The sequence below is a fragment of the Aquila chrysaetos genome, chromosome 3 (genome assembly GCF_900496995.4).
Source record: "Aquila chrysaetos chrysaetos chromosome 3, bAquChr1.4, whole genome shotgun sequence".
NCBI classification, from domain to species: Eukaryota; Metazoa; Chordata; class Aves; order Accipitriformes; family Accipitridae; genus Aquila; species Aquila chrysaetos.
Window position 1 is genome coordinate 78,493,875 of NC_044006.1, and position 12,378 is coordinate 78,506,252.

Genomic DNA, 12,378 nt, shown 5'->3' on the forward strand with positions numbered 1-12,378 from the left:
GGTCTAAAACTTTGCAAGGTCAGAGGCATATGACGGTCTGCATATTCCCATTTTGAGTCGTTGACAGCAACACACTTTAGCAGGGACTTCACAGATAATCCCCAGGAAAGGCAGAAGAATTAATGAGCTTTAACTCCCTTTGAGGCGCTACATGAACTGCAGCATGGCAGATGGGACAGGCGACTAGGCAAGTGCCTCTCTACCTAAATTCAGGAGGCGGCAGTGATGGTGTCACCAGGTTTCAATTAACAGCAGCTTGGTTCCCTCGGCGGGAGGCAGGACACGGGCTATCCCTGCCCATGCTGGCCTCTTGCTAGGCAGGGAACAGATCCCTTCCCCGAGCTGCCGACAGGCAGCCCCACAGCCACCGGCTCATCCTCCTGCTCCATCCCCAGCCCTGTGCAAATGGAGGGGCTTCCAGCTCCCAAGCTGACCTGAACAGGGGTGTCCCAGCTGTGCTCCGCTTCCAAGGGGGCTGAGAAATGTTGTACCAGACATGCCATACTGTGGATGAAGTGAGCAAAAAGGAACTGGATCTTCAAAGGGAAACGAGACAGGCTATTTACAAGACTGCTCATGGCACTAGCGCGTGAACTTGGGTGTCCCACAAGAAACAACAAAACAAGTAACATGCCACAAACATCCTTTTTTCCTACTGAAATTCAAAATACAGAGAACGCTGCCCACCAGCCGCAGGTTGGGTACTGACACACTACGACAAGACAAGCACTAACTACAGGAAGCCATGTTACGCTCTAACAGAATTCATGATTGTAGAAGAGTTCCTATTCAGATTCTGATCCAACTAAATAGAAATAAAGTGGATTTGTTTTTTACCCTTATATGCACTCTGAGGGCCAGAGAATGGGAATTCAAAGTGTAATTCTAGCAAACAGAGGATCTTCTACTACTTTGCTTCTGTGTAAACACCACCAAGAGAAAGTGTTGAAGAACTGCTTTTGAATAAATTCAATTTCTGACCATCAGTGGAGTTGTTTCTACCTCTTGTGCTACAACCCTACAGATGCTACAAACATCTACAAGCATCCTAAAGCAGTGCTGATTTGGCAAGTGAATGCTGCTTTTCTGCCAGTGGCTTTTGGCTATCATTCTGCTAAATGACTACGTTTGACACAGTTGACTTCAGCAGAGAGGGTACAGAGCTTTATGACAGCTCTGCTTCCTCTATGCAAAGGACGAGGTACAACTGTGTGCAAGAAGCAAGTGGGAAAGGTGACACGTGAAGGCAGTAACCCCCTCGTGCTCAGGAGAAAAATCAGCCTAGGCAATGCTGGCTGATTATGGAGTCTATGGGTAGCATAAAGGCTGACAATTTAAGCAGGGAATATTTTATTAAGACAGACAATGATCATTTAGATTTGCAAAGTACTCTGAAGATAAAATGCCACTACATGTGTCAAGAGACATTATTTACGATTATTTGCGGTGCAGAATAGCAAGGGATTTAGTTATACTCTATTGTAAATTCTTCTGGACAGGAGCCTGTCATTCATTTGTCTATAAAACTCCATTTAAAGCAAAAAACCCAGAAGACTCTGAATGTCCTTGTCAGTGTGAGGAAGAAGCCTGGGAGCAGTTAAGAAAATTTGGCATGAACTTTCTCAAAGATGACTCTAACTGATTTTTGGATTGGACCCATGCTAAGTCTGATCAACTTTAGAGCACACACCAATTGAACTCTAAATATTTTAACTAAATCTGTTAGTACTAGACCACAAATACATATTGGCATATTGCTATTATTAATAGATCTCACAGGAGAAGAAAAAAGTTATGGTCACAACAGGTAAACCAGAAGTAAAACCTTCACTTTTTTTTTTAGTAGCCAGGTTGCATTCATGCCTTTAAAGAGGAGGGGAACCTCCCTCAACCACACACCTTGCTGGGAAAGGAATGAGCAGGACAGTAAGGCAGCATACAAAATGAAATATAAAGGGAAACATTTACATGCAACATCAGATGAAATCAAACTCCTGCAACAGTTGAGCAAAGCTATATTGGTATTTCCAAACCCTTAGTTCTAGCAAAAGCCCCCAAAACCAGATGAAAGATGATTCAAAAGCAGTTGTGAATTGCCTCTGCCAAATCATTAGAAATATAAACCAGTGACTTGCATATTTTTCATACAATATTTTCATAACAGATACTAATTAAAAAAAACAAAACAAAACCACCATTGCTTTCCAGCAGAAAAACAGACGTAAGAAGGAATCCAGTTAGCTGCTTGAGGCAGCCAAGAGGCCAGCAGCCACGTCAGGAGCAGGCACAAGGCTTCCGAGACCAAAGCAGCCGTTGGCTCCCCCCTGCTAGCAGCATGCCTCTGCTGAAGCTGATCTTCGCTATGCGAGTCCCAGTGACAATGCAAGCAGAGAACAAAGATTGCTGTATCAAAATAAGCGTTAGCAAAAACTCCCTTGCTATTCCCAAAGTGTTTGTCAACATTACTTGCTGTACAGCTATAAAGCCGACGCATCCAGCTTATTTGTCATTCCCACCCCAACCCAATGTTCAGTTCCTCCTTATTCAAGCAAGCCTGGTGGAACATGAGAAACATGATCTCAGAAAACAGAGTCCCAAGGACTGTAGAAAAAAGGATTTTTCAATTCCAAACCCAGTTCTGCTGACCCTCCTAAAACACACAGTCTACATGTGATCTACAAATAAGACATAAAAGCAAACAAAAATGACTAGCCAAACTCTTATGATGATCAATCCTGAGAGTGCCTGTTAATATCTATCAGCAGCAATGTACTCAACACAAAATGTAAATTTGACAGATCCCACAAACCTGTAAAGTAATTTCAACAAGTATTAAAGCTTGCTGATAGTTGAAAATCCAGTTATGACTGTTGATAATGATAATATAAACCAATGTAGGATTACAGCTTACAAAGTCTTGCTTAAAGAAAAAAAAATACCATTAACAACATACTTACAAAGCAAACTTGCTTCTGAAAGAAAAAATATGGATCCCATGCAAGTAGCACCTTCCCTGAACTGATCGCACAGCAGGTTCCGGAGAAAGAGTGCAAAACATTTAGTAGGGCTGCTGACAGTGTTGATTTGTTTGTTTTATCATCTGCTCTGCAAAGATCAGCATGGTCACATAAACCAATTCAGAAGCTAATCCATACAAAACAGCACTTCTGGGGACCTACAACACAGACACTCCCAACATGGGCAGCCTGCTGTGCTCAGACCTCCAGAAGAAAAAAAAAAAAATAACCTGTACCCACTAACATGCAGGACATCACACAGTGAACTTCCAGCAAGGAGCACTCTTAGTAGAGGATTACCACGATAAAGCCTTTTCGCTGCAGGAGATGCTAATCTTGATAGGTCACTGACCAGATCTCCAGCTAGAGGTTAAGTATCTTCAAAATTAATGAGTCTGCAGCCATGAGATGTCCCTGCCAGCACCAAGCCAAGCAAACAGAAAAGAGAAGCTTAAGAGCTTCATTCCTATAGCTGATCTTAAAGCTAATTTGCCCAGATCACTGCATTGGTTCAGCATCTTAAACGGATGCCAAGTTTGCCTTCCTGAAATCACCACCTAAGACTGGCAGTTTTACCAGTTGGCAGAACCCGCCAAGCCCTGCAATAAATTCTCAGCAATCTCAAAGGAAACAAAAGTCCACACCACCTCTGCAGGGTATGGTATACTACGACCTTTAAAAGGAACTTTAAGAAGCATTGTTAGAAGGCAAGGATTTGGTAACATGCATATTTTTATATTCTCCATGAGATTTTGAGCTTCAGCAGGCTGCTACGGGCAGTTACTAACATGAGCAACTTCTGACTCTCTGCATATGGATTCATGAGATATTTGCCAGCATGTCCTCTCTGATTTTTTTTATGAGGTACCACCTTCAATATCCTAACCCATGGTGTTATACAGGATGGGATGACGGGTGGAACATCCCCTAAGGGCAGCCAAGACATTCTGGGTTCTCCTCCTTCCCTTGCTCGGGACATTGATGCAAGTCTCACCTTAAAGGTTACACAGTAGCTCTTCAAAGATGCTCAGCGCTCCCTTTGTGCATGCTGGCTTCAGAGTAAACAGAAAGTACCTCACAGAAATACCTTCTCAGTATCTTACTATCAGTTTCATTATTTTCTAAAACAGAATATCATCTGGTTCCATTCAGAGTGAAGGGTCTTACAATCATTGTGAATGAGTATTACAGACAAGCTTCACTAATACCCAAAATCTATGGGATAAACATAGACAAACAACTACATGGAAAAGGATGTAGACCAGCCTACCAAAGGAATTTCGCACATTTTTATCCAAGAGGATAAGAGCTCAAGATTAAAAGAAGTTTTTGCATGTAATAAATATATAAAGCACAAAGCTGGCAGTCTTGATGGAGAAGAATTTATCCAGACCAGAGTTGTAAAACTGGTTACTTTCTGCCCAGTGACTTTCCTCTTGTCAAACTGAAATACAGGCAATTCCATTTAAACTTTTTTTTTTTTTTTTTTTTAATAAAAATCTGAGGGAAACTGAGCACTGGACAGGTTGCCCAGAGAGGTCATGGAGTCTCCATCCTTGGAGATAACTCAAAACCCAGCTGGACAGAGCTGGAGCAGCCTCCTCTGGTTTCCCTGCTTTCAGCAGGGGAGTTGGACTTAGGACATCAGAGGTCCCTTCCAGCCTCCTAAGCCTTCACAGGTACTTCAGATGCTGCTTTTGGAGAAAGAGACTTCTGTCCTTGCAGAAGAGAAAGGCTTAACTACCAGGAGCTCATGCTGAAACCAAATCTGGCTGAGATTACTCTAAATACTTTAATTTGCTGCAATGAGAAGCAAATTAAAATCCACCATTGAGTTAGATGGGAAAAAGATGATCAGGAATATATTACAGGTCCTAAAGAAACCGCAGGGCATTTCAGATGGTGCCAACAAGTCAAGAAACATTTTATTGCTTTCCTTCTGAAATTCCATGCTGTTATATAATCCAGAATGCTAAAAAAGCTCAGTGCATACGACTGTCAGAACCAGTATCTCCTAACTGAAAAGACGCAAAGTCAGTAACTTCAGAGTTCAACACAAGGTTCACATTTTGCCTTTTAAAAAAAAAAAAAAACTGCAAGAAAAAAAAAAAGATGCAATTGCACAGTTTATTGCATAGCTTTTTTTCCTTACTTACTCTTCCTAAAGAGACATTTCTTCAGCAGTTATTGCTTCATGATAAATTGAAAGCAAGAACCAGAGATGCACAGAAAGCACACCTCCCACCCTCAGCTCTAATTGCTCTACAAGTGATGTTTGTTCTCATGCTCAGAAAGTTATCTTGTTACCACATCTCAGGTGTTACTGGAGAAGTCTCACAGATTGCTGACAATGCTCTGGACTGCAATGTAGGACAGCTTCCACTAGATACTCTCTTTAGATTCCTCTATCTAGAACCACACTCAATAGACTCTACATTTTTTAATAATGAAGGCACTTGAAGTCCTATTGTTAAACAAAAGGCTCTCTAAAGACTTATTTCCACAGAGTTGTCATAGGCACATATAAACAAAATAGCTCTACTTAGGAGACTTCTTTTACCCATGAAGTGTGACTCTGAACAGGTATCCGTTTGGTGAATTAAGAGAACAACATGTTTTCTACAGGAAGATGAGAATTACAGGAATACTGCTGGTGTTACCAGGTGTTTTAAAACTTCAGACACTTGAAGCATGGTTGAATATTTTTACTTTTTGCTATTCTTGGGATTTTTGTTTGTTTTTTCTTAACTGAGATTTTGGAGAGTGAAGTAATGCAACTAAGACAGCCTTTACTGTTTCACTTGGGGTTCCTTCCTAAAGCTGAGAGCCTTCTGCATAGCCTTGGTAGTAAATATTTCCATCCAAAGCCGTGCAAAAAACCCACAAACCTGTTCAACAGGCCCAACACAAGATACAGACAATATAAAAGAATATCTCTACATATAGAAACCCCAAAGCAATAATGCCAAGATTGAGTTAGCTAAATCACCCCCCTATACCCTGGCCCTGGATCCAGCCTCATAATTGAGAACATACAAGAAGACATCTGAACATCTTGACCAAGCAGCCTTGCCTAAAATTTATGGAGCTGAAATAAGCAAAATTCTGAGGCAAAAAGACTCACAGCCTGGGAACTGCCAACTCCTTATGCTGGGCTTAAAAGGCCTGTCCAAAACCCAGTTTGCTGGCACCACAGGAGAGCCCAAGAGACATGAGGAACAGCCAGTGGAGTCTCATCCCCTGTACTACCAACCTGGCCAGAGCTCCTGAGCACAGAGACCTCACGCTCACAAGTACACAGGTCTGTGAGTGAGAGTGATGTGAAAACAATCACAACTAAAAAAAGTTTTGTTTAAAATAAGTATCACCTGCCCTTCCATAAAGTCTCACACTGAGTTGTGTTGCTTTCACATCCTACAAAAGCCTCCGGACTTCCAGAGCAGCCTGGAAGCCGCCGGTGCAGTGTGGTGCTGTGACGCTGCGTGAGGAAGGAAGTCCCGAAGAGTTTTTGCGGTGGACTGCAGCCCCTCCATGCTCGGTACCACCCCGAGCAGGGAGAGCGTGTCCCTTACACTGTCACCACGAGCCAGTGACACTGCACTTTACAGTAGTGAGCCGTGACCCAGAGCACTGTCATCCCTTGTTCTGAGCAGGAAAAAGCTATTTCCCCTGAAAGGGCTGTTACCAAATTTAAACAGCTTTATACTGATTCAGGCAATGCTCCAGTTCAAATACACAATTATAACTTCTTCCAGCGGGGTAGGGGGAGAGGCTGGAGCAGCGTCTCAGACATGGCAGTGACACATTTTGAGAAGACTGACCGTGCTCCAGATTAATCCAGGGTCAAAAAACTGCACAGCAGTTCAGAGCAAAAGCCTTCCAGAAGAGCAGAAGCAGCAGCAAGGAACTAATATGAGGATTTGTTCAGCAAAGGTCAGTGCTGACTTCAAGTGTGCAAGCCTTTCAAACATGGATATACAAAGGCATGAATTGCCACCCTTGTGGGGTGTAGGGGGCTTGGTTTTCAAGGAAGACAGGTTTGAAAGTCCTTTTCCTCCAGGGCAATTGAAGTAGTCTTTTGAACAGGGACACGGGTCTCCCATGAACCTCTGGAGATGTCGGTGGGAAAGGATGAGAAAATATTAAGAGACATGCTAGATCCCCAGACATGTAACCCAGAAGTTTGGAAAATGAGCAGGATCTACAGATGCCGTGCACGAACAGCTGGTAATGTGCGAGCCCTGACCTTGAGATATGTGCTGCAAGGTACCTCTCGGGCATACGGTGGCTCCATGGAACTGAGGAGCAGAGGACTGCTCAGGAGGCCCAGGAAGAACTGCGGTCCAGCCCAGACAACAGGCGGGTCCATCCCTGGGACACATTATAGGGAACCCCAAGCTGCAGCTTGGATTGAGGCCAACAGCTGAATAGGGTTCAGGACACCATAAACACAGAAAAGCAGCTAATGCACAAGCTTCTGCCATTCTGCAAGTAGGAGTGGAGCTTTCAAAGCACAGTACCCCCTTGCCCCCAGGAAATCCAAGATCCAGAGGGTGGATTTAAAAAAAAAAAAAAAAAAAAAAAAAAGCTGAGGTATAAAAAGCCAGTAAAATTCTTAAAGAAAATATCCCCTACATACCATCTGATGATGATTTGGTAACTTGTGTTGGAGAACTTCAACCTTCTCTAAGCTTTATCCTCCTGCACTGAGACCAGATCACATTCACCCAAACTATCATGAAAAATAAGCCTGCAAATTTCTCTTCAGCTAGACACAAAGTGCTTCTTTAAGATCGTAAGATAGTACAGTATTTCTTCTTATCCCATGCCCATACCAGACAGACTAACCAATTACTGCTCTCCTCCTGAAAAATGTTTTATATTTGAGATGTCTTTTCATGGGTCAGCTAAACATCACACATTCCCCACGTCCCCAGACTGTCTTCCATTTGCCTGCTTGACAGACACAAGGCAGAGCTACCCAGCCAAGACGTCATCGAAAGCAACTGGAGCAGAATAACTGCCTCCACCTCCTCACAGACAACACTCCTGCGAGGACATGGCCACTGCTTTCCTGTGCTGAGACGCATTTCAGTTGTGATCTGTTACAATTTGCAAGTTTTCTCCTGACAACCTCCAAGTGCTTTTCTGCTGAATTCTTTCTTCAAATATAATCAGGGCCAGAGAAGAAAACAAAAATAAATAAAAGCACTTAAAATCCCTCTGGAATGAGCATGATCTTCAAGTGTATTCTTTGAAAAGTCAGTATTTACAAACAAAAACACATACAAGAATAAGGTCCGTACATCACCGTATGTGAAGTGTCCAGCCAAGTGTTCTAGCTGGTTATAAGCTGGTTGTTTCATCACTCGTTCTAATATCTTTTCATTAATTTACATTAGGTTGAAAATTAGTAATGCTTCACACCTGTAACCCGGGTATGGTGCTTGCCCTCTTCCATCCCCATGAGTTCAAGACAGCTGCTGATGGTTCAGAGGCTGATCTTGCTTGTACTGTTGTGTGTAAAGACTTACTACAACCCTGTTAAAGAGTATTACTTATCAAATCAAGTAATAAAAAACAGAACTAAAGGAGATAAGGGTCTGAATACTGCAGCCTTTTTTGCATCATTTTCTCCTCCATCTCTGTTTAATAGTTTTCTTTCAACCTTCTCTTATGTCTAATAAATTAGAAAGCCCCTTCTTTTTGACTCATGTACTTCAGGAGTTATAGATCATTATGTACCATAATCTGTGTAGTTTTTAAATCTCGAGTCCTAGCTTCCATTTTTATTAGCTTGCTCCTTTTTTTCAGACCCTTTAAAGAACTCCTGACACAGCCATGTTAGTAATAGTCAACAAATGTCTTGCCTATACATACAAATCATTTGCCTTCATTAGTTTTTTAGAACTTCATCTTCCGAACCAATTTAACTCATGAGATCCCTGACTGCCAAGATGAATTTAAATTCACTATCCTTTTCTCCCTGCTGCTCATACCTTTACGTGCCTAAAAATGGCCAACTCTATCATATTTACTTGCTTTCCACCTTACCTTCTCTCCTTATCTTCACTCAGCTCTCATAAGTAAAAACACGCAATAAAGACAGCACCAGCTCACTTATTAACCCTTCTCCTAGTTAAAAAAATCCAAACAATTTATTTCAGATATTTCTAGATCGTAAGCCAACACTTATCCCCAAAACCAGACGCCCAGAGCTGTTAGCGAGGAAGCCACTTGGAGGACTAAGAATGTATTATAAATATTCATGGAGTCCAGGAACTCAAAAATTTTAATGTAATACTGCTCCATGTTTAACCACACAGTATCAGTAATTCCATCCCCAGAACCATTAGTGTTTGATTGCTGCTTAGATTCAAAATGCTTCATTACTTTTGACCTACATATTTTGGCACTTTCACTTTCCCCACCTGCTTCACAAGAGATGCAGAGGAACCATTCAGAAGAGACAATATATATTGTCACTCTTGAAACATATAAAAAAAATATATATATATATGTATACACACACACACACACATATATATCTCTATTCTACTGCTTCCCAAATCCCATCTGTGGGTGCATGTACACAGAAGTCCCCATATGCTTGTTCTGCAGAATGAGATAGTGATAATGGAAATAAGTGCTTAAAATAGAAAATTTCCCTTCAGCATTACAGTCATGTTTGTTTAATGCTGAGATTATAGCCCGTTTCTCAGCCTATGTTCACACACATTGCGGTGACCTACTTTCCGCTTATAAAATCCCATGGCAAAAGAAGCGAGCTCACATGAGGAATCAGAAGCAGTCAAGAGAAATCTATCTGCCACATTTGTAATATAGTTTTATGGCCATTAATTCCAGCTAGTGTCAAACTAATGACATGAGGGACATCAAAGCATGAAGCCATTTACATAATACTAGAAGGATCTACAATTCTATTACTATTTATTCAAGAAGCTTCTGCTTAGAGAATGAGAAAAATGACATGCTGTCTCTGCTCTTTTGAAATCATTATAATTTACAGCCTTGTGAAGAGTCAGCCAGTTTTCTAGGAATTTTTAAATTCCTCACTAAGGAGTTTTTGGTGTTTTGCGGTGCTAAATAAACCTTGTCAATACTATTTTCTCTCTGTAAAACTAACCAATAAAGTACCTTTATTTGCGTGGAAAAGCCACTCAAGATTGAACTCAGCCATCTGAGGGAAGCCTAAAAAGAAAGGCTGCTGCAGCTGGTATTTGCATGGGAGCTCCCACCTACACACCACAGACCCAAGATGTAAAGGAAAAAAAAAATTATTACTCAGATCTCTAGTCTAATATTGAATTGTCTCACCTAGATGTATTTGACAGAGTCAGGTCTCAGGCACACAGCTAAAGCAGAACCACTAATGCTCCTGCTGTTTGACAGTAAGTAGACTGGACATTTCCAGGGTTGTCAGAAGACTTTCATGGCCTGCAAAGCTCCAGCCACATTGAGAACCGCAGTGAATGCACTGCAGGGCATTTCTGCAGTCAGCACAGACAAGTCTTCTGTTTTGTTTTCATTTTAGGAAAAATACAACAGCGCACAGAACATTTGACCTTGAAACACAGCTGGGCAACTGCATCGCACCACATCTACACAAGCTCTCCTGCACTCTGCAGAAGGATGCAAAGGTGCAATGTGTGTCTATTGTGCACTGGCAACCAGCATGCCTGCAACACCAACTGGAAAGTGTGTTTGAAGGCTGCAAAAAAGTGTTGTACATAGTTAGGCAGTAGGTTACTCCCAAGTATATTAATGAGGGAAAAAAAAAAAAAAACAAACCCAAACCAAAACTCAAATCCCCCCCAAATCTTTTACTTCACTGATATTTAGTGCTGAAACATTTTTATGAAGCAACCTTAGCAGGACCATAGATACTACTGAGACAGAAAAGCAGCACAAGTCTCAGCAACAATGGCATCCATGGAACTCTGTTCACCTTCAACTAACCATAATCCTGAAGAGCAAACAGCAAGTTAAATATTCCTGCGATTACTTCTTCAACAAGCAGGACTGCCTTTCAAGGCTAGCTTCCAAGTAAATTACTTTAATGAACAGCCTAAAGTACAAGAGGTATAAAAATTTATGCAACTATATATATATATGTTTCTTTTTTACATGAAGGTCTGGCCAGGTAAATCTAATCTTCCTCAACTCTCAGCTACTAAACTGGGCAACTCTACTTTGGATCTTTTAATGATTATTTGGTTCCCATTCATGTTGAATCTGAGACTATGGCTTTAGTAGAATACAGTATTTCATTAAACTACCTGAAACTTCAAGTAATATACATATAAATGCATTTTTTTTTTTAAGCAGAGTGACCCATTTTCGTTTTAAGATTGAGACATCGATCAGTCCCTAAAACCTTACAAAACTGTTTTCATGTGAGTGACATATTGAAAGATAAGCTGTTTGCATCATTGAAAAACAGGGTAGTGTTAAGAGATGTAACGTAACAGATTTTCTAGACGAAGTATGGAAGACTTGACTTAGCTGAAAGCAAAGTATTTTTATCTGTAGCCAGGGGAGACATTAGAGAAACTGGAGACACAAGGAAATTACATAAAGGTAAATAAAGAATTGGCTAAGTGACAAATGGCAAGGCCATGTCAAAGGAGGAATTACCTTGCTGAAGGAACATAACTAGTTAATAGAGTCTGAAGATCAAGAATCCAGAATAACCCAGGCTTAACATTTTTATTTTTAATCTTAGAAATTAGAGACGTTCTGATGAAATGAAGTTAAAAGATAAAGCCAGCAAGCGGTGTTAGGATGCCATCCAGGAAAAATTCAGTGATTTTGAGTATCAGAATGGTAGGCATGAGACAAAGTTTGACATTGTGAAATTCAAAGTCATACAAGGGACCAAAACAATGAACTAACAGGATTTATGCCATAAACAGGGAGTTCAAAGAGAAACACAGGCTGACCTTACTAATCAAATACAGGAAGGCTGAATTGGGTGATGAAGAGGTGAGAGAACGCAGGAGCCTGACAGGCGAGGGATGTCTGTTAGAGAATGGGATGCACTAATGCCCTGAAAGACCACAGCAAGATTTCTTCAGCAAAACATGTCATGCAGCTCTAATCAGCATCCCAGGATAAACAATAAAGAATGATGACTTGGGACTGGAAGATGGAAAACAATATTAAAACTTTCTTGAATATCATGAAGAAAAGACTAAGCATTCAAGTGGTTTAGCTCAGCAAAAAAAGAAGGAAAGGGAACAGATTCTTCTCCATAAGTTTACTGAGGCAATTGTTAGGGAGGTGGAAATGTTTCCTCAGACTTAAAGCCAATATTTACACAGAACAACTGCTTGTATCA

General features: G+C 41.2%; 1 protein-coding gene across 20 annotated transcripts in view; it reads right to left on the reverse strand.

Annotated features, from left to right (window-relative positions):
- The window catches only part of MAP4 (microtubule associated protein 4), a 165,146-nt gene that overhangs the window by 71,269 nt on the left and 81,499 nt on the right, over nt 1-12,378 (reverse strand). Inside the window, exon 1 of one of the 20 annotated variants that reach the window (XM_041122367.1) lies at nt 2,958-3,237. The exons of 18 other annotated variants lie outside the window; for them this stretch is intronic. In XM_041122367.1, the coding sequence (XP_040978301.1) occupies nt 2,958-2,997 (40 nt within the window). In that variant the 5' untranslated portion in view covers nt 2,998-3,237. Of the gene's footprint in view, nt 1-434; nt 514-2,957; nt 3,238-12,378 lie in introns of those variants that run through there. One more of the 20 variants, XM_041122363.1, reaches the window with a different exon arrangement.